We start from the raw sequence: 19,021 nt of genomic DNA, 5'->3' as shown, positions 1-19,021 counted from the left end.
TACACACACCAGGAGCTGGGGCTCAGGAAGAAAGCACCACTTGCCACCTTCTCCTTCTGTGTTGTGGTCCCTCTCTTCACTCTCCCATTCAGAGGGAGTCTATGGGCAGAACTGGGGGCTGGGAGAGCAAGAGATAATGCAGACGATAAAGCAAAGGAATTTCAGCGTGGTGCATTGAGCTTTGAGCTAAAAGTCAGAGGGAGGATAGAGGCTCTAACTTGACTCCACTATCAACTAGCTAATGTTGGCACATTACTTCTCTCAGTGCCTTCTGTTTCTTCTTCTACAGATTATGTGGTCAAGTTGTTGATCACCACCACTATGTGACCTGGCTACCAAAGAGCTAGGGTAGCTTTATCCACGTCACCTGTTTCTCAGCTAGGCCGCTTACACATAAAGCCAAAGATTAAAGCACTCCTTGTCCTCAGAGGCACTATCCTGTGGTTATGAGAACACGGAGAGGCTCCTGGGTACATGGACAGGAGCCCTCCCTTGATTATTTCTGTTGTCCTCAGACTACTAGGCAAAGACCAAGGATCAACCACTCCAGCACTGTCTTTATGCTTGTTTGATATGGCTGGCTTGCTTGAGTAAACAAAAGACCATTCACCCTGAACACAAAGTCCTTCATTTCCTCCTTGCTCTTTTGTGAGGCTACCTCCCTTCTCACACTAACCAAGAGGTTAGTAGGTTTCTAACATAGCAAGGGGCTGGGAGTAGGAAGAATTCAGTAAAACAAAACAAACAAGGCCATTTCACACTCTGCCATGTTCCCAGCCTCACAGAACCAAGAAGGAAGTTCATCAAAAAATAAAATAAAATTAGTAACTTTGCCCTTGTGAGAACAGAGATTTACAGGGCCTGGGGGAAGGGAGTGGCACGTTTGTACTTTGGGGTCCCAAGTGTGCACTTTGGAGGAGCAAGGGGAATAGAGAGGTAAGACAGTTGCTAGCAAACTTGCATTTTGGTTCCATTTCGTGATCCCGAGATAACCACAGTGTTAGCCAAGGTGTTAATCTTAGCATTGGTTTCCTTTCTGTAAAATAAAGATGACCCCAAAGCTCCTCCCAGGTTTAATAGTCAGTGATTCGAAGCATCTTTTTATGGTTTATATGATTGTAACAAAATTCTGTCCTTGCTACAAAACCCTGATTTATTTGGTGCTAAATATTTCAATGAGTACATAGTCCCAAATTAAAGCATTAGGGAAATTTGAATTGTTTCTAAACAATCTACTTTATAAATCAGTTCTCATGAAGGCATTGTGGATACTACTTGCATTAGTATACTGAAGGACTCTAAAAAGATTTAACAAGAAGTTTACTTTTTTTTTTTTTTTTTTGGTACCGGGGATCAAACTCTGGTCCTTGCGCTTGCACAGCAGGCGGCAAAACCACTGAGCTAAATCCCCAGCCCATTAACAAGAAGTTTGAGAGCTAGGATGAGGCATTTCTGGAAAGTCCTAGGCACCTAAGTATTCAGTAAGTACTCACTGATTTGATTATTAACTAGATGTTCTGCCACTTTACACCTTTTCTTAAAAGTAGATTATAATTTGCTACTGACAGGAAAAATAGAAAACATGAGCATTAATCATGCCAATAATTTTAGAAAGTACTTTTCATTATTATATTATTTCAATATGGCCATGATTAAGAATAATTTGGGTTTTTTCTAATGATAAAATAAATTTATTCTATATAAAATATATATTGTATATATAAAACATAAAATACCAAAGGGGGAAATATAGAAAATATAAAATAGATACCAAATTTGACCAAATTTATTAACATTTTGGTATATTTGGCCCAGTTATTTCTCTGCATGTATTTTTTAATTTGTCATTCTTAAAGTTAGAGCTGAGCTCTTCACAGGTAATTTAATATTCTTCTACACATCATTTTTAATAAGTGCTTAGGATTTCCTTATTGTTGGGACATTTCCAACATTTCATTATTTCCAGATTTCCACTAGAATTGATATAATGAGAATTTTTAAATACAAATCTTTGTCTATATCAATGATTATAACTTGGGATATATTCCTAGGGGTGTATTTTCAGGTCAAAGAATATAAATATTTTAAGCCTCTTGAAAGCTATTATCAAATTGCTTTCCAGAATGGCTGCACCTGCTTAGACTTTACCAGTGGTGCTCAGAAATTCACTAACCTCAAATCCCTGCCAAGATTAAACATAATCTTGTGTTCCATATTTATTGACACGATATAGGAAAACATCCTCTCCTTTTGTTTTAGCTTGCATTTTAATGAGATTGAATGTTATTTCAAGCTTATTCATGTGTCTCTTCTCCATTAATAGTTATCTCTATGATCAGTTTTTTAAATTGTATTTCAAAACAATTATTCCCCAGATATCTTAACTGTACTTAGTGTCACACCAAAAAGAATGAAGTAGTGACAATTTTTTATTCAGAAAAGCAATATAATATTTAATTTCCTTGAAATTTCAATTACTACTAATTAAACAAAGTTGAGACCTTTTTATGTTACTTAAAACCAGCACACCAGATTTTAAAACACAGAGAAACATTGCTGCACAGTTGGTAAATGATGAGTGCCTTGAAACTTTGGATTCTAGACTTTATTTCCTCATAGTCTGTAGATACTAATATTCTCAGCACACAGACAGTGATCAACTCTTGCACCTGGGACTGGGTTTCAGACTTGTCTGCTGCTTTGTCCATGGAAGCAGGCAGGCATCAGCCCTCTCTGTTTGGTGCTCTGCTAAGCAGCTGAGCAAAACAAATACAAGACTGATGCTTCTCTCATCCAAGTTCAACATGCAATTCACCAGGTCCAATGTAGCAAGAGAAGCCTTGCAGATAAGAAATGCAGATTTGCTCCAGGGCACAAGCATATTTAGAAGCCATTGACCAGCCCTCTCTTGGAGGAGTGGTTTCTGGAGAGCTTTAATTAAGCACATAAACTAAGGGGAGAGCTTGTGTGAACCATTGACAATAATGGCTGTATTAACCACTGCTGCTAAACTTAACCAGTGATGCATGTTTTTAGTCCAGAGGGTCTTGGGTGACTAAACAGGTAATGGGGTGATTGCTGAAATATTTATAGTTCTAATGTTAATTTAACATCTGGGGAGGGTTGTACACCATGCCAAGCTATGCCACACTGTAACAACCAGGGGTGGACAGCAAGCCACTGCTCTGCTGGAACATGCAGCTCTCAGTGATTCTAAACCCAGTGTAGGTAAAGGATCTAAAGAAGTGGTTTAAAATAAAAGAAGACAATTTATTTGAAGGTGAGGAAAGGGGAATAAGGAGGGAGGGGCAGAACAGACATGACAGATAGCTACTCTGGAAAAGTAGGGAGTATCCGAAAGAGAGCAACTCAGTGCATTTCTTGTCTCCTTTTGCTTGTCTCCATTTCTTGCTCCCTTTATAGAGATCTTTGTCCCATGCAGGTTCTTGGAATCTGATTGGCTTCCTGCCTTGCTTTTCATCCTAACCTTGGATTTCTTCCGGCCATGTGCCCTTTCCCTGTCCTTTGGTAGAGGGTAAAAATATGGGAGGGGGCCTTATAGACAGATAGCTTAGGCTAAAGGATTAAGTAGAGGGGAAGTTTGTGATTCTTATGTTAAGGGCGCTACCTGGGAACTTCCTCCTTCTAATTTCTTTGTTGTTGTCTTCTTAATTGCTTGAGTTTAGCTGCCTTTGTCTTTCTGATTCTTCAGTCAAGCTGCCTCTGCCCTTCTAATTTCCGGACTCTGGTTACAGAGGTCAAAATTGCCTTATTAATTTTTAATAAAACTCAATGAGGCCTTCATTCTATCTTTTCCTATCTTCAGTGCCCCCATACCTATAATACTAAGATTTAGACCACTTGCCAAAGGTACACAGGCCCAAAAGGAACATATTGGTTTTATCCAAAAATTAATACTCTATTATTTCACTACTCCTTCATTTGTCTGATTTTTCTATCTATTTATTTAGTACTTGTTTTTTTAACATACTCTAGGATCCTAGATATTTATTTTTGTACATAAAATGAAAATGTGGTCTTTGTACAGAGTTCAGTGGTGCCGAGTGACCTCCAGAACACTCACACCCACCCAAATCCCAGAAGTAAATAACATCTAAAAAATGTCTGCCTTCATTCTTGTTGGCTGGACTTTGGGCCCTCACTCAACAGTCTTTCATGTTCTGTTCTTGTAGTGAGGCAGGACTTTTAAAAAAAAGGAAAAACAAGTTTCCCCAACCCAGGTGGTTCCTTCTTAGACTTTCTCCTCCCTATGGATGTTGTTCTTTGTTCTAGTACAAACAAAATTAGTAACTTTGTCCCTGTAAGTAAGGTTTCACACCCTCCTCTTCTCATAAGATCCTGTTTTTACCCAACCAAGGCCACCAAGATATGCTAAGTTGCAAGACTGTCACAGCTTGACTGATTGCCTTTGTTCTGCTTCTGTCCACAAGTTTTACAGTTAGGTAGCTCAGCCCCACTCTGCAACACATATAAAACTAGAGCTCTTCCTCTGTCCTGGGCTCAGCCTTTGGATGTGAGTCCGCTGAGCCAGTGTGCACCTAAATAAATCCTCCTGTTTCACCTGATGGTCTCTCTGATCTCTTAAATTTTGCAACAGCAGGACATGGTTTGTCAACTGCCCACATTTCAATTAGTGTAGTGCTAATAGTCAAATTTGGGGATAAATTAGTGGTTGCATCATTGGCATAGATTAGCTACTCTGTCTGCTCAGGCTGCAGGAACAAACTGTCATGGATGGGGTGGCTTATGAAAAACAAATTTATTTGTAAAAATTCTAGAGGCTGGGAAAACCAAGATCAAGGCAGTTCATGGTGATAATTCACTTCCTGGTTTATAGACAGCCACCATTTCACCATGTCCTTCATGATGGGAGAAGCAAGGCAGTTTTCAGGGACTTCTTTATAAAAAGCACTAATTCTATTGATGAGGCCTCCACCATCATGACCTAGTCACCTACCAACAGCTCTACCTTCTAATAGCATCACCTTTTGGTTAGGATTTCAACATGTGAATAGGGAGGGGGACAAAGGTTCATTCTATAGAAACTAGGTAATCTTAAAATAAATACAAACTTTTCTTAATCCCTTGATGGCATTAACATCTTTGCCTTTAAAAATAGCTGCCAATTTAAGAATTCCTAAGTCCATTGATACTCAAATTGAGTATCTGTATTCTGGTTAAAAAAAAAAAAATCATGAACTAGGTGGTCAAACACTACATTGTTTTTAAATTTTTATTTATTTATTTTTTGTTATGCTGGGGATAGACTCCCAGGCCTTGTTTATGCTAGGCAAGTACTCTTCCACTGAACCACTTCCCCAATCCAAAGTTCCCATTTGATTGCTAGGTTTCCCCACACTCATCTCTGGAGTCCCAATTTTATCTCAAAAGTGAGTTTCTTGCCGGGAATTTAGTTCAGTGGTTCTGCCATCTGCCTCACAAGCACAAGGTCCCAAGTTCAATCCCCAGTACCAAAAAAAAGAAGTGAGTTTCTCATAAAAGTGGCTAAAATGGTGGTAAATTAAAGCAGAGTCACCATGGGGTAGCTGAGGTGGAAGGATGCCTGGGAATGAATGAAGAAGAATAAAGAGAATTGATGAGCATTTTGGAAGGAAAGATACTGCTTTTCTGCCTACAGATAGAATTAATGCAGGAATGGAGAAGTGGGCATTGTCATATGAGGCTAATAAAAAATTGCTATGAGAAATCGTCACAATATATATTAAAATTTTAAGTGGGCACAAATTTCAGGCAAGAAATTCCATTTGAAATTTTATTTTAAGGAAATAATAATGTTCTTTGCAAAGATGAAGCTATTTTGTATTAAATGGAATTCTGACTAAATTACAATACATTGATATAGTATAATACTTAAGGCAGTTAAAATTACTATGGAAAACATTTAATGACAAGAAAAATGAACATATATATCCTTAGGTTGGAATAAGTTACAAAATGTTATGAATAGCATTATTAAAATCAAATATTTGTTTAAAAGTATATATATATATATGTGTGTGTGTGTGTGTGTATATATATATATAGAGAGAGAGAGAGAGAGAGAGAGAATAATATTATCTGTTGTGTTCATCCATATTTTCTGAACAGATTTTCATTGTGATTTTTAGATATTTCTACCAGGAGCATGTATTACTTTTGTAACGAGAAGAAAAACAGTCCATGTTATTTTTTTAAAAGCTTGCTGCTCAAGTTCATTTTATGTGTTTGAAAAGAAACTGGGAATGTGACTTCAAATTTAAAAGGATAGAGAGTTCTCCCTTCTTCCTTATCACTCTGCTTCCCAGAGGAAGCAGTATCCAAGTGCTGTTTGAAGTTCTCCTTGGGTTTTTGAGGAAGACACAGAATCAGGGCTGCTGGAGTGGACCACCAGCAGACACTCAAGTCACTTCTCAGACCTTATGTCCTAGTCACTTCCTTGTTGCTGGGACAAAATACCCAACACTCACAACTTAAAGGAAAAGGAATTTTTTTTGGCTCACAGTTTCAGTCCATGGCCAGCTGGCTCCAAGGCAGAAATGGCATGGCAGAAGGGTATGGCAGAAGAAAAGTTGCTCAACTCTGGGCATCCAGGAAGCAGAGAGAGAAGGGAGGAGCCAGAACAAGAATATCCCCTTCCAGGTCATACCTCCCAGGGACTCACCTCCAGTGAGGCCCCACCTCCTAATTGCATGTTCAGCTAATGAGTTCATGAATCTTCCCCTTTCTCCCTAACATTGTTCTCCTGGAGTATTTTTCTTTCACTGCTGAGGCTTTTTACATGTCCATTCAGCCTTCCCTCAGTCATACACACACACACACACACACACACACACATGCCCACACACATGGATACCCACTTGTGGTGCACACACACTTCATATGCAGGTCTCTGGCTATTAGGAAATTGGCCATTTGGAAAATTTCTGTGGCTCAGAGCAAAAGGCACAAGACAGGTGCAGGTGCTCACCCCACCTCTCTCCTTCATTACTGGGACTGGGTAAAATCAGTAGACTTCTCCAGGCCTACATCTCCTCCGGTGGAAAACAGAGATGGTAAGACTGGTATGGCAAAACGTAAAGGCAGCAAAACAAAGGAAAAGTATGCAAGAGGTAACGTTGAAAGAACCTTTCAGCCAGGGTTACACAAACTATGCATCTCAGTTTCCCAATCTTAATATATAGGAAAATAAGTTCCATTGATGAGAATATGCATGATCAAAGAAAATATAAGGCTCAGAAGAGAGAAACATTTAGGTGAAAGAATATTGATTACATTTTACAATTTTTATTTTCTTCATGCAGTTTTGCTGGTGACTGGAATACATTCAAATAAAGAAATGGCAAAGAAGAGTAAAAGGCCCAAGTTCAGTAAGTAAAATCACAATTCCTTGTTGGCTCAAGGCTTGTGTCTCCCAAGGGGAAGGTTGTTCCACTTGTTTTAGAGAATGTGGGGAGTGAAATTTTGTTTTGGTGTGGTTAGGGTTTTTTTCTCTGTCTTGATTGTATTGCACCTAGACTAAGTAGTGATGTATTATTCATGATCTACCTCATCCCAAAAAAGCATTTGAGATAAAAGTGCTGACTTAGAGTAAAAGGTTCATGGTTCCACTGCAATAGAAAAATTCATGTTTCCTCAATACCTATCTGGCTAAAGTAAAGGTCCAGCAATTTGACCCATCTTTCAGCATGCCCTATCAGAAGGTAAATTTCACATGCAATTTCACTGTCAGTGAACAGAAGAAAAAAAATTCACCTTTGGGTGACATATCAATTAGGACTAGATGATAGAAATTCAAAATAATTGTTATTTAACATTAAGAGTCAAGTTCCTTTCTCTTTGCTGTAAACATAGTCAGTCTGTCATTTTAAGGAAGCTCCACAATCCTCAGGGACACAAACTTCTGTCTTGTAATTCTGTCATTTTCCACATGGCTCTCAATTCACTGTCCAAAATGGCTGCTCCATCTCCATCCATCATTCCAGTCAGTAAGAAGGATTGAAGAGGGCACATAGTAACCCTTTCTAAAGATAAATCAAGAAAATTAAATGTCCTGCTTCTACTTAAATACCATTGGTCAGCAGTAAGAAAGAGTGGGAAATGTCTTGATTTCAAACATCCACATGCTTTACTAAAAATGAAGGGTTCTATTACTAAGAAAGAAGGGACAAGAAAAAAAAGAAAGAAGGGACAAGTGGATGTTGGGAAATCACTAGTCGAATAGAACACAGATGGAAAATCTCACACTCACATATTGTGACCACACTGGGATATCTGGATCCATATTTGTAGGTTTAATGGAAGCTTCAGGCGAGATGTGTTTATAAACAACCATAAAATAAAGGCTTTAGATACAGTCAGGGTTCTGCATTCCATGGTCCACAATTGTAACTTTCTTTATAAGTATTAAGTGCCTTGAAATCAGCAACACTAATAACTTGAAATGAAAGAAAGAGATTTGCTTTATACAGCCACTCTTGTTTCTTCTCCTCCTTTAAACCTTCCATGTGGGATTTCCTGTTGAAATGAGACCAAAAGGGCAGCCATCCACAGCCTCCTAAGCTGAAATACTAAAAAGGAAGCAGTTGTTTATTTATTCCTGTCAGAACCATGAGCCAAGAGAACCAGCCCTGGGGCAGATGTGTGTTAAAAACAATGATTGGGTTAATATGGAGACAAATGTACACCCAAGTATGAATTCCTTTGGGCTACTTCCAGTATCTTCATTAACTCATATACAAAAATCATGAAAGGTTCCATGATTACCATGACAACAGTTTTCAGTGACTATGAAAGTCTGTGCTAAATGACCCAAGGGCAAACCTTTCTAAGAGATCTCAGATGGATTGAATTTCTAATATGTTAAATTCTAGTTTTATTCTCAAAATCTCCCTTGCGATGCAGCACATTTGAGTCAATAAATGCCTTGAGGTCTCTTCTCCAATTAGAAACTCTGGCAAATCATTAAATAAAGAAGAAAGAAGATACAATGAAGGTAACAGGATATTCCCAAACCATCAGGGTAACTGATTCTTGACCTCCGGGGTATTTCCAAATCACAGTCCATAGCTTGAGGCCAAAGTAATTTTCATTTTTCCTCTTCAACATTGTCTGCAGCTGGGGTAGATGACTGATGGCAAGGAAGGTATGGCATTCATTCATTCAACAAGTATTTATTGGGTGCAGCCAAGTACCAGGATGATGTTAGACACCCAGATACAACAGTGATCAGGACTCCTTCCTTGCTGTCCCAGAGCTCACAATCTAGGGTGGAAGAAGAGCCAACTGGCAATCATTATATCATATGTAATAATAGGAACAAAGGGGTAAAGGCACTCTGAGAGTATGGAGAAGAAACTGCATTGGAGGTGTCACTGAGAAGTGTTTCTTGGAGGAAATGACACACCTACACCGACAAAGCAAACAGGGCAATTGCCAAGTGGTGTTACAAGCACAGAAAACACAGTGCAAAAAGCCCAGAGAGCAGAAAGTGCTGAAGAGTAGTTCAATTTGGCTGAAATGGAGCAGGAGTTGAAGGTGTTGACAGGAAGGATGGAGAGTAAGCAGGCACCAGATCATGAAGGGCTTTACTACTGGGTTTGGGAGTCTGGACTTCATCATGAGGCATTGGGGAGTATCCCAGTGCAGATTATTTTGGTTGCAATTAGCAGAAATACAAGTTCAATTTGCTTAAGTAGAAAAGGGGATTTGGACAGGACATGGGGTGGTTCACAGAACCTAAGGCAGGAAGTGCAGCTGGACTTGTTTGACTGGTCCCCAGGTGGAGAAGCTGAAGGAACCAGCACTTCAGTTTTTCTCTGCACATCTGCATATCTCTTTCTCTTACCATCTCAAAGCCCTGAGAGACAGAATCTAATTGCATCAGCCTTTGGCTTGGCTCAAGAATGCCTGCCTAGGCCGGGGATTTACCTCAGTGGTTCAGGCCACCTGCCTCCCAAGCACAAGGACCCGAGTTCGATCCCCAGTACCAAAAAAAAAAATGCCTGCCTAACAGTGCGTCTACCCTCTCTACTCACAGGGTTATCATTGCTTTAGGTAGCAATGCTTTAGGTTAGCTCTTTCTTGGCTCCTTACTTTTCCTTCTTTTTCATTTCTTCTTCTCATCTTCTCTTTTTTTTCCTCTTCTCTGGTCTACTTATGATCCCCAAGGACCCTCAAGGACATTGCTTAGCCCCATTTGATACCCTTTGGACCCAGAAGGTGATACGAGTACCTTGAAAATAATCTGGCACGCAAGTTTTTAAAAAGGGGTAAAGCAGGGCTGAGGATTTACCTCAGTGGTTTTGCTGCCTGCTGCGCAAGCACAAGGACCCAAGTTCGATCTCTGGTACCAAAAACAAAACAAACAAACAAAAAAATAAATAAATAAAAATAAAAATAAAATAAAAAGGGGTAAAGCAAAAATGGGAAAAGCAATTGAAGGGATTCTCACAGATATTCCCCAGGCTTAAAGGGGACCATTCTATTCTACTTTCATGGGAATAGTTACATTTGATCCAGTTTTATTCTTTGGTTTATTACTTTATTTTCTAAATCAAATGAAGTTTGACTTCAAACTGCCAGTTTTGAAGAGTGGACTATGAAATTCAAATTCTTTCTTTACAAGGGCTTCCTTTCTCCCTGCTCCAGCCCCTAGAAGGTTTGTGCTTTCTAGAAGATTCAGCCAGGTCCCCTGGGAGATTTGGTGTCCAGGTCCATGTTATTTCTGGGTGGTGGTCAGCTCCACTGTCTCCTGGACCATGGGATCTTGGCAGAGGTAGGGGAACCCCATACCTAGGGCTCCATCCTGAGAGGTGTCATACTGGGTGCTGGTCTGAAGTCATGCTCCTCCGAGACAGCTACTAGGAAGTGGGGACATTTTCCCACTGGAAAAACCTGCCCACTCCTACCTTGCCATCACTCTTTGGGCTGAAAAAACTCAATCCCCTCAAAGAAGGGGAGTTTGGAGAGTCTGTTTCCAAATCCCAGAGAGAGTGTTGTCTTTGAGCAGTTCTGCCCTGTTTCCCGCAACCCTCAGCTCCAGAGGCAGGTGAACAACAAAAGCCTGGCCACTTTCTTAGAGTAGTAAAAAAAAGGGACATGTACAGTGAGAATTAGCATGGTAGTGACTTAACAAATTCACCCGCTGTGTAGTCCAAGGTAAAGTTTACCTGACTGCACTAATGGGAGTTTCATCACTTATTTTACAGGTGATTTTTTTTCTTTTGAGGCACTTACTATCCTGATGTTTTGGAGCCAAAAATCTAACCCTACTCAGAAGTACCTTAGTGGTAGGTTTAATCGGCATAAATCTCATCAAGCAGTTTCTAACAAATTACTAAAAGGAGGCTGCATATTTCTGGACTCTTTAAGGCTACAGATAATGACAGAAGGGTCGTGAATTTGAAGGATTAGCTTCATGTACATTATACATTCAAAACTGGCCTCCACCAGGCAGATCATACATTTCCACATAAATTATGTCCACCAAAGAGTCTAGAAAAATCCCTGCTTGGCAGATTGTGCTAGAGAGGGAATAACTTTTAGGCCCAAAGAGTTAAAGAGATCACAGTGTTACTGTGTGATGAACTTAGCAGATATATTTTAGGCTCTTTTGAATGACGAGCAAAGAATTGCAAGTGTACACTACAAATGGCAAGTGAAAAGCAGCTACATTTCTTGAAGATCGTGGGAAGTTGTGCTCAGAGCAAGTCTGTGCCAGCAAAAGATATGTCACAAACAGAAAAGTGGTGCTGGGGTGACAGGATAGCAAAAGCACAGAACACAGATAGCAGCACACAGCAGCAGCAACAGCCCCTGATAAATCAGGCTTTCAGAATTTAAGGATTTACAGCTCAGGCCAGGTGCCTCACCAGAGTCTCTAGGCGTGATGGACAGGAATGAGTGACAGTGTTGAGTCATCTCAGGGGCTCTCAACACACATGCTGGTCCAAAAATTCACTCTGATCTTAACTACATGTATGACGTGTAGTGCATATTTATGAACCTTAATGAGGTTTGAGTAGGGTGAAGATGACTAAAGTTCAGGCCAAGGGATCCGACACGCATGAAATCTCGTCTACAGCATCAGAGATCTCGTGAGTTGTTGTTATATGATTTTCTACCTCTCTAAGGCCAATGGAAGGAGGAATAGCCCTAGGGTGTTATTTAAAATTAAATGGATGGCTGGGCATGGTGGCACAAACCTGTAACCCCAGCACTGGGAGCCTGAGGCAGGAGGATTGCCACAAGTTCAAGGCCAGCTTGAACTGCATAGCAAGACCCTGTCTCAAAAAAAAAAAATTGAATGAATGGAAAGGAGTGACTTCCTCAGCACCCTGTTTCTAATTGTACTAATATTACAGTGATATATTCACACCCACTGTTTAAAAGCTAAATCTTGGGAGCAGCCTAAGTGTCCATCAACAAATGAGTAGATAAAGATAATGTGGTAATTACACACAATGGAGTACTAGTCTGCCATAAAGAAAGATAAATGAGTCATTTGGAAGAAAATGGATGTACCTTGAGGCCATAATATGAAGTGAAATAAGTCAGACAAGGGTTTAAATATTGCATGATTTCTCTTATATGAGAAACCCAAATTATAAATAAAGAGCAAAAGAAAAAAAATAGATAATAGGAAGTAGGGAGATAGATCTTCCTTAAATGGGAAGGGGATCAACATGGAGGGAGCAGATGAGAGGAGAGGGAAGGGGATGAAAAGAGAAATGATGAGCTATGTACATGGACTAATTCCACACAAGGAATGGAAACAGTATGCACTGAAGACATGTCATGAAAAAGAACGTCCAAAACACCACCTCATCAATAGCTTTTCTACATATGAAGAAGCCCCAGAAGAGTTCAAGAAGCAAAGACCTTAGTCCAAGAGACATCAGGAGAGAGAATCCACAGGTAAAAGCCATGATCATTAACTCCACACAGCTCATCCAGATCCCCACCCAGAAAGTCTCTGATTTTAGTAAGCATCCCCAAAATGCACACATAACTGGGTTCATTGCCTCCTGTGTGTGTGGCACTCCCGCTACCACTTACTATTCTAAGAGCATTTTAATATAGTCTGTCTTCCCAGCAAAACCAAAAGCACCATGAAGATATGATTAGTGCTCATTAGGTGATTGTTGAATAAATGGGCAAATAAACAACAACAACAACACTGAAATAAAGCAAAATGTAGTAAATCCTACAGATGAATATGAATAAAAAATGAGTCTACAATAGTATGCATATTGGTTTCATGAAAGAACAATCAATGAGACATGAAGAATAAGCAGAATTTTACAGGTAGAGGTAGGAGGAGGCCTTTCTAGTTGGACTGGGCCCAGCTATCATGGTGAGCAAGGGCAGGGGGAGGTTGGCAAGCAGTGAGTGGTGTGCTGGGGTTGTGGTGTAGGGGAGTCCTGGGAGATGCAAGTGGAAGGTGGGTTAGGACCACCAGGTAATGCTAATCTGAGAAGCTGTTTTTCTTTGCCATGCTTGGAGGGTGGGAGCTGCTGAGAGTTTTCTGAAAAGGAAATTTACTTGGTGGAGACAACTATCAGCAAGCTGAACAATAAGATATTCTCCATGGATAGTGACGCTACATTCTAAAATATTTCCATTACATCAGAGTCTGTTGAAATAGGCTTACTCAGCGGTGAAATGTACAACCTTTAATTCACACAGTTCTCTCAAATAAGTTAACCTTAGTACCTTGTACGGCATGGAAAGATTTTGCAATCAACCTTTGAGAGAGTGGATGACTCCCAGACATATTGCCTTGAGCATGAAGAGGTTATTGTTCTGGGACTTGTTAGTCAGTGTATTGGACACTGATGAAGAAAAATACATGTCTCTGATTGAAGAATTCGGTGTAGCATGCATGTGGTTTCTTAGGCAGGCTCACATGTGGTGATTTGTAAGTGTCTCCAGGGTTTACTCACTTCTTAAACACCCAGTGCCAATACCAGTGTGTTCCACACCTAAATTTCTGTGTGTGCCCTTTCTCAGATTCTGAAAAAGGAGGAAGATTAACTTGATAGCCCTCCTTCTGACACATAAAAAAGAAAGAAATCATTTCTATGTTGCAGAGTTTCAGTTGAGTGAACTCTACCACGGCCACTTCTTGGAAATAATAGGAAAACATTGCAAGGAAATTTGCACTAGAAGAGTTGCCTTGTAGGTATTCGGGGTGAGTGTAGAGATGCATGGATGTACACACACACACACACACACACACACACACTCATATTGACAACCTATTTACCAGATATATCCTGCATTCATCCACTAGTGGTTGTCAGCAATCTTTGAGTTCAGAAAAGCCCTGTAAGAATAGACTTGAGAAGCAGAGATTGTACCTTCTTTTCTGTTATTGAAGAAGCAACCAGGAAGAGCTGGCAAAGCTTTGGGTTTATAGGTAGAAGGCGAGTTCAGGACCTAGCTCTGCCACTTACTTGTACCTGAGATTGAACAAGTCAGCATGCCTCTCTGGAAAATGGAGACGACACATCTTTTAGGATTTTATAAGGATCAAGTGTAAGAACGGGCATTGGGATCCTTTGTAAACTAAAATAGGTCATTTTTTAAGATATAAAATTCTGCTGCTGCCCAAAAGCTCTGTTGCGACAGGTAAATTGCTCTCTGTCATTGTCACACCTTGATCACTGTCCTTCCATGGGGTTTGTATAAAGGCATTTTCTTAAGCCTGGCAAGAAACAATGGATAGAAGGATCAATCTTCATAGACTTTTTGAAGTGCTTAAAGCTTAAATATGGAGTTACCTGCTGAGACAAGTACCTTTTACTAGATGCATCTTCATGAAACTATTTCCATTGCATGACCTATGTTTTCCCCAACTGTTGCTTCTGTAGATTCTTCTTGAGAAATCTTTTATGACCAAAGGAAAGGTTTCTTTAATATACAGTACTACACATTTTCTTGGAATAGATGTCGTTCAGGGAAAAGTGCGCTATGGCATTGGATTGTGACATATTGGCCTACCATTGACCAAAGTTATAATTTCATAGTTTAGAGCAGTGTTATCCCACTATGAGCTTGGCCTCCATGGCTCCTTAGAAGTTAGATTAAACTTGTGCAAAAACCAATTCTGTAACCTTTTGCAAAAGCCTGGAGCTCACCCCATGATTTCTTTGGAATCTGCAATTTACATCCTCATGATTTTCTCCTCCTAGCACTCCTGTGTTCCCATGGCCCTCCTGTCTTGTTCTACCCTGTAGCTCAGCTTCCTTACTAGCTCCTATCACAAAGTTCCTTGCACCTGACATTTTATCATATTCTAGACCCTTTACTGTAGATTTTCAAGGGCCATCAGAAGAAGCCACCTGCTAGAAGACATGATCTTCCTCCAGCACCTCATTCAGCTCACTCTCTCTCCCTCTCATCTCATCCTCCACCCTCCTTCTTCAAAACAACAGACCATTCCACAAGTAGACTCTTTTTGCTGCCTCTCTGAACAGTTTATCCCACCCACAAGCTCTTGGACGCTCAGGAGGCTTGTCAAGACATTTCTTCTGTTAAGACTATTGCTGAAAAGACTCATCCAGAAAGAGGTCTAGTGGAAACAATTGTTGACAGATCGGTCATGGTGGACCTGCGAATTTGTCTAGTTCCCCACTGAGCTTGAAGACCTCATCATGCAGCTCTCTCCCCCCGCACTCACTATGTTCCGAGCACACAGATTTTTTTTTATTGTCTTCAAATCTAAGCCCATTCCTACATCACAGTTTTTGTCCTGGTTGTGCCTTCTCCCAAGCCTTTGCCGACTGGCATCTTCCATGATCTGTTTAGCAGTGGTAGATGATTCAGTAGGAGGGAGTAGAGGGACCAAATCCTTTAGACCATCTTGAAGAGTTAGGACATTATTCTAAGGGTAGTAGGAAGCCAATGAGGAATTTTGGGTAGGAGAATGATGAAATCTGATTCCTTTTTGTTTTTTTAAAGCAGCATGGCACTGTTCAATAGTGAAAGATGGGGCAAAGGATGAGCATGCATAACAGGAAAATACCAAGACAAGGGAGTGTGGTATTAACAGTCCAGGCAGAAAACATCAGTGACTTAATCAAGGTGGAGGTAGAGAGGCAGCAAATTTAGATATAAAAATGACAGGAATTTCTAATGGATTGGTTTCATTTGGTGTTGTCTTGAACATCAGTGAACAAAATGGACAAATCTCTGCCCTTGTAGAGTTTATATCCTGATAGATGAATGAAGATGTCACTAGACCTAGGTCTTTGAAAAATTAGTAGCATTTAAACAGATGGAAATCAAAAGAGTTCCAGGTGTGAGCAATGATTCAAGCCAAAATCCAAGCCAACATGCATTTAGGAAGTAGCAAAGACAGTAGGGCAAGCCCAGAAATTCTGTAGAAGGGACTCTGGAAAGTTCTTAAGGATTTTTTAACTTTTCCTAAAGTTAACAGTAAGCCATTGATAATTTTTGAGCAAAAAACCCAACTTGATCAAGGACAGTTTTTAGAAAAATTGAAGGAATGCTTTGTAATAAAAGTCATTATAAAGGAAGAATTGATGTGAACTGTTCACTGGGTGTCAGAGCTAAGAAGAAGGGTACATTTGTGTTCAAATTAATAGTCATTTTTAATTCACTAAACTAAGAATTTTTGCATAATTCTCTTAAAATGGGATTTTGCACTATTTACATATCACAAATCAACAAAATCAAATATAGCATCAAAGCTTCTCATGCTTTTATGTTGTAATAATTCTTTCTCATTAACAACCACCAGGAAAGTTTACAAGGGCTTCTTCTAATTAATAAAGAAATGTTTTCCCAGAAGCAATGGGGCTTGCCTGAGATCACTGCAAAGATGAATGGCAAAATAAGAAGAGTATACAGCTTGATTTGGCCTGGTACACATCTGGCTGGTTGTATGTGACATCACCCAATAATCTCTTTTACTATCCTGGCCAGGAGGCCCAAACCACAGCAGAAACATTTGTAGTTCTGCCCTTGAGATTCTGATTGTGCATTCAAATAGTGGTTTAGCAATATCAGTTTTCTGTTCTGAGATGAAACCTTTCGCCCAAGAACACTGTGAGATCAATGCAGTGGACACATGCACTCAGAGGCCAACATCCAGGATAATTCCACAGGTCTGACCATCTGGTTTGCAAGTGGCTCTTCCTTTTTCCCTGTGGCTGATTCCAAAGGCCATGGGGAGGAGCCTTTGACAGATACTGAGACACTCTAATGTGAGCTGTGACTTGAAAGTGACAGGTAAGGTAATGGAGCCAGCTGGAGGAGCAGGTGAGGACATGGAGGGAGAAGCCAACTGCAGGCTTCTGCGAAGGTTCCACTGAAGCAGGTCTGGGGTCCCCTGGTCCTTGGAGCCTCAGCCCAGGGTCTTCTTCATTGCTACCAGCAACTGTCCACTCAGGAAGGAATAGAAGAGGCTTTTGTCTTGCTTTCTCCTGGTGTTTTGGGGGATTAAACTTTTCTAGAACATATAAATACGTTCTCACCCGTGGTTGACAGTGGAGACACAACTTTCCCTCTGAATGCAGGCTGGCCATTTGCCAAATGTCACACCTGAAAGTGGTACTTCTTGAGCTGCCACTGTCCTCTAAAGAAGTCAGTTTTCTGTATTTGGTGGATAAAATCTAGAGAAGGGGGAAGGTAAATAAGAAAATGAACCCAAAAATCAAAAGGGAGAAAAGAAGGAAAACTGAACCTGTAAGCATTGAATAATTCAAAAACATGCAAAGGAAATCCAAAGATAAATCATTTCATCTGTGCCTGAATAGTGATCAAAGATTCTTTAACTGTTACAAGAAAGCAAACTATCTCACAAATAAGGGGGAAATAAGCCATGGTTTTCATATGCAGTACTAAAGGAAGAGCTACCAGAAAGATACAAATGGCTACTTTTCCTGGCTGGACACAGACTACACTTTGCAATGATTTTGTACATGACTGCTGAATTTAATTAGTTCACTCTCTCCAGCTTAATTTTCTGTACAAGTTTAACAAATACTTGACCTTTACCCACACTTTGTCGCTGCTTGTTGTTTTTCCAAAGTTCACAAGCATATGTGTTTGATTTTATTTGTTTCACCCTGTGGGACAAATTAATGAGCTAATCCACCAATTTTGCTAATCCTGCTGGGTGCAAATAAAGCAAATGTTACTTAAAATATTTCCTATGCTTTAAAACAACAATAACAGCAACAACAACAAGACAAGCAAGCAAATAAAATTCAAATGCCTCCTCAAATGAAGGGGAAAATTGATTAGTAGGGTGCAAAATATCTCCATGTGGCATTTTCCGTTTTGTTTAAATCAGCTATTTCATGGAAAATCCTACTGCATGTACTATGTGTACCTGAAATCTTTTGACACATTTGGTCATTTTGTAATGCGCATACAATAGATTTCCAGATTTAGCCTCATTGACTCACCCAAAAGATCTGCTTGCCCTGTAGAATCTCAGAGTGCTGAAGTCTCACCAGAATTTAATCCCAGTTCACAGAGTTTATCACCTCCTACTTCAGAGTACTGAGGACCAACAAGAAATCTTTCATTTTCTTCACATCTAAAGGAGGAGATGCCTTTGGGAGTGGGCAAGAGATTTAAGGAAGAAAGGAGAATTAAAGACTTCACTTATATCCAGGGATCAAATAATTAGCTAATTTGAGGAGAGAGCAGAAATTAGAGGAAAGCCAAAAATTGCCTTCAGAAATATACTTGAAGCCAGCACCTGCCTTGCAAGCACAAGGTCCCAAGTTTGATCCCTGGTACCAAAACAAACAAACAAAAACAACAACAACAACAAAAAGGATCCCAACTTTTGGGCCAGGGATTTAGCTCAGTGGTTTTTGCCACCTGCTGCACAAACGCAAGGACCAGAGTTCAATCCCCGGTACAAAAAAATATATATATATATATATACACATACACACACACACACACACACACACACACACACACACACTTGAAGACTCAAAATGGTAAACACAGCCTT

General features: G+C 40.0%; 1 protein-coding gene across 3 annotated transcripts in view; it reads left to right on the top strand.

Annotated features, from left to right (window-relative positions):
• Positions 1-19,021, top strand: part of Vit (vitrin) — a 109,074-nt gene that overhangs the window by 26,721 nt on the left and 63,332 nt on the right. For all 3 annotated transcript variants that reach the window (XM_087216136.1, XM_021253719.2, XM_021253720.2), the window contains exon 3: positions 7,323-7,388. In XM_087216136.1, coding sequence (XP_087072262.1) covers positions 7,323-7,388 — 66 coding nt within the window. The remainder of the gene's footprint in view (positions 1-7,322; positions 7,389-19,021) is intronic.

Source organism: Heterocephalus glaber, unplaced genomic scaffold (assembly GCF_053883595.1).
Source record: "Heterocephalus glaber isolate CG9 unplaced genomic scaffold, H.glaber_assembly_v1.0 deba00001457, whole genome shotgun sequence".
In the NCBI taxonomy this organism is placed as follows: domain Eukaryota; kingdom Metazoa; phylum Chordata; class Mammalia; order Rodentia; family Bathyergidae; genus Heterocephalus; species Heterocephalus glaber.
Note: the sequence above shows the minus strand (reverse complement) of the source record. Positions and strands in the feature narration are given on the sequence as shown.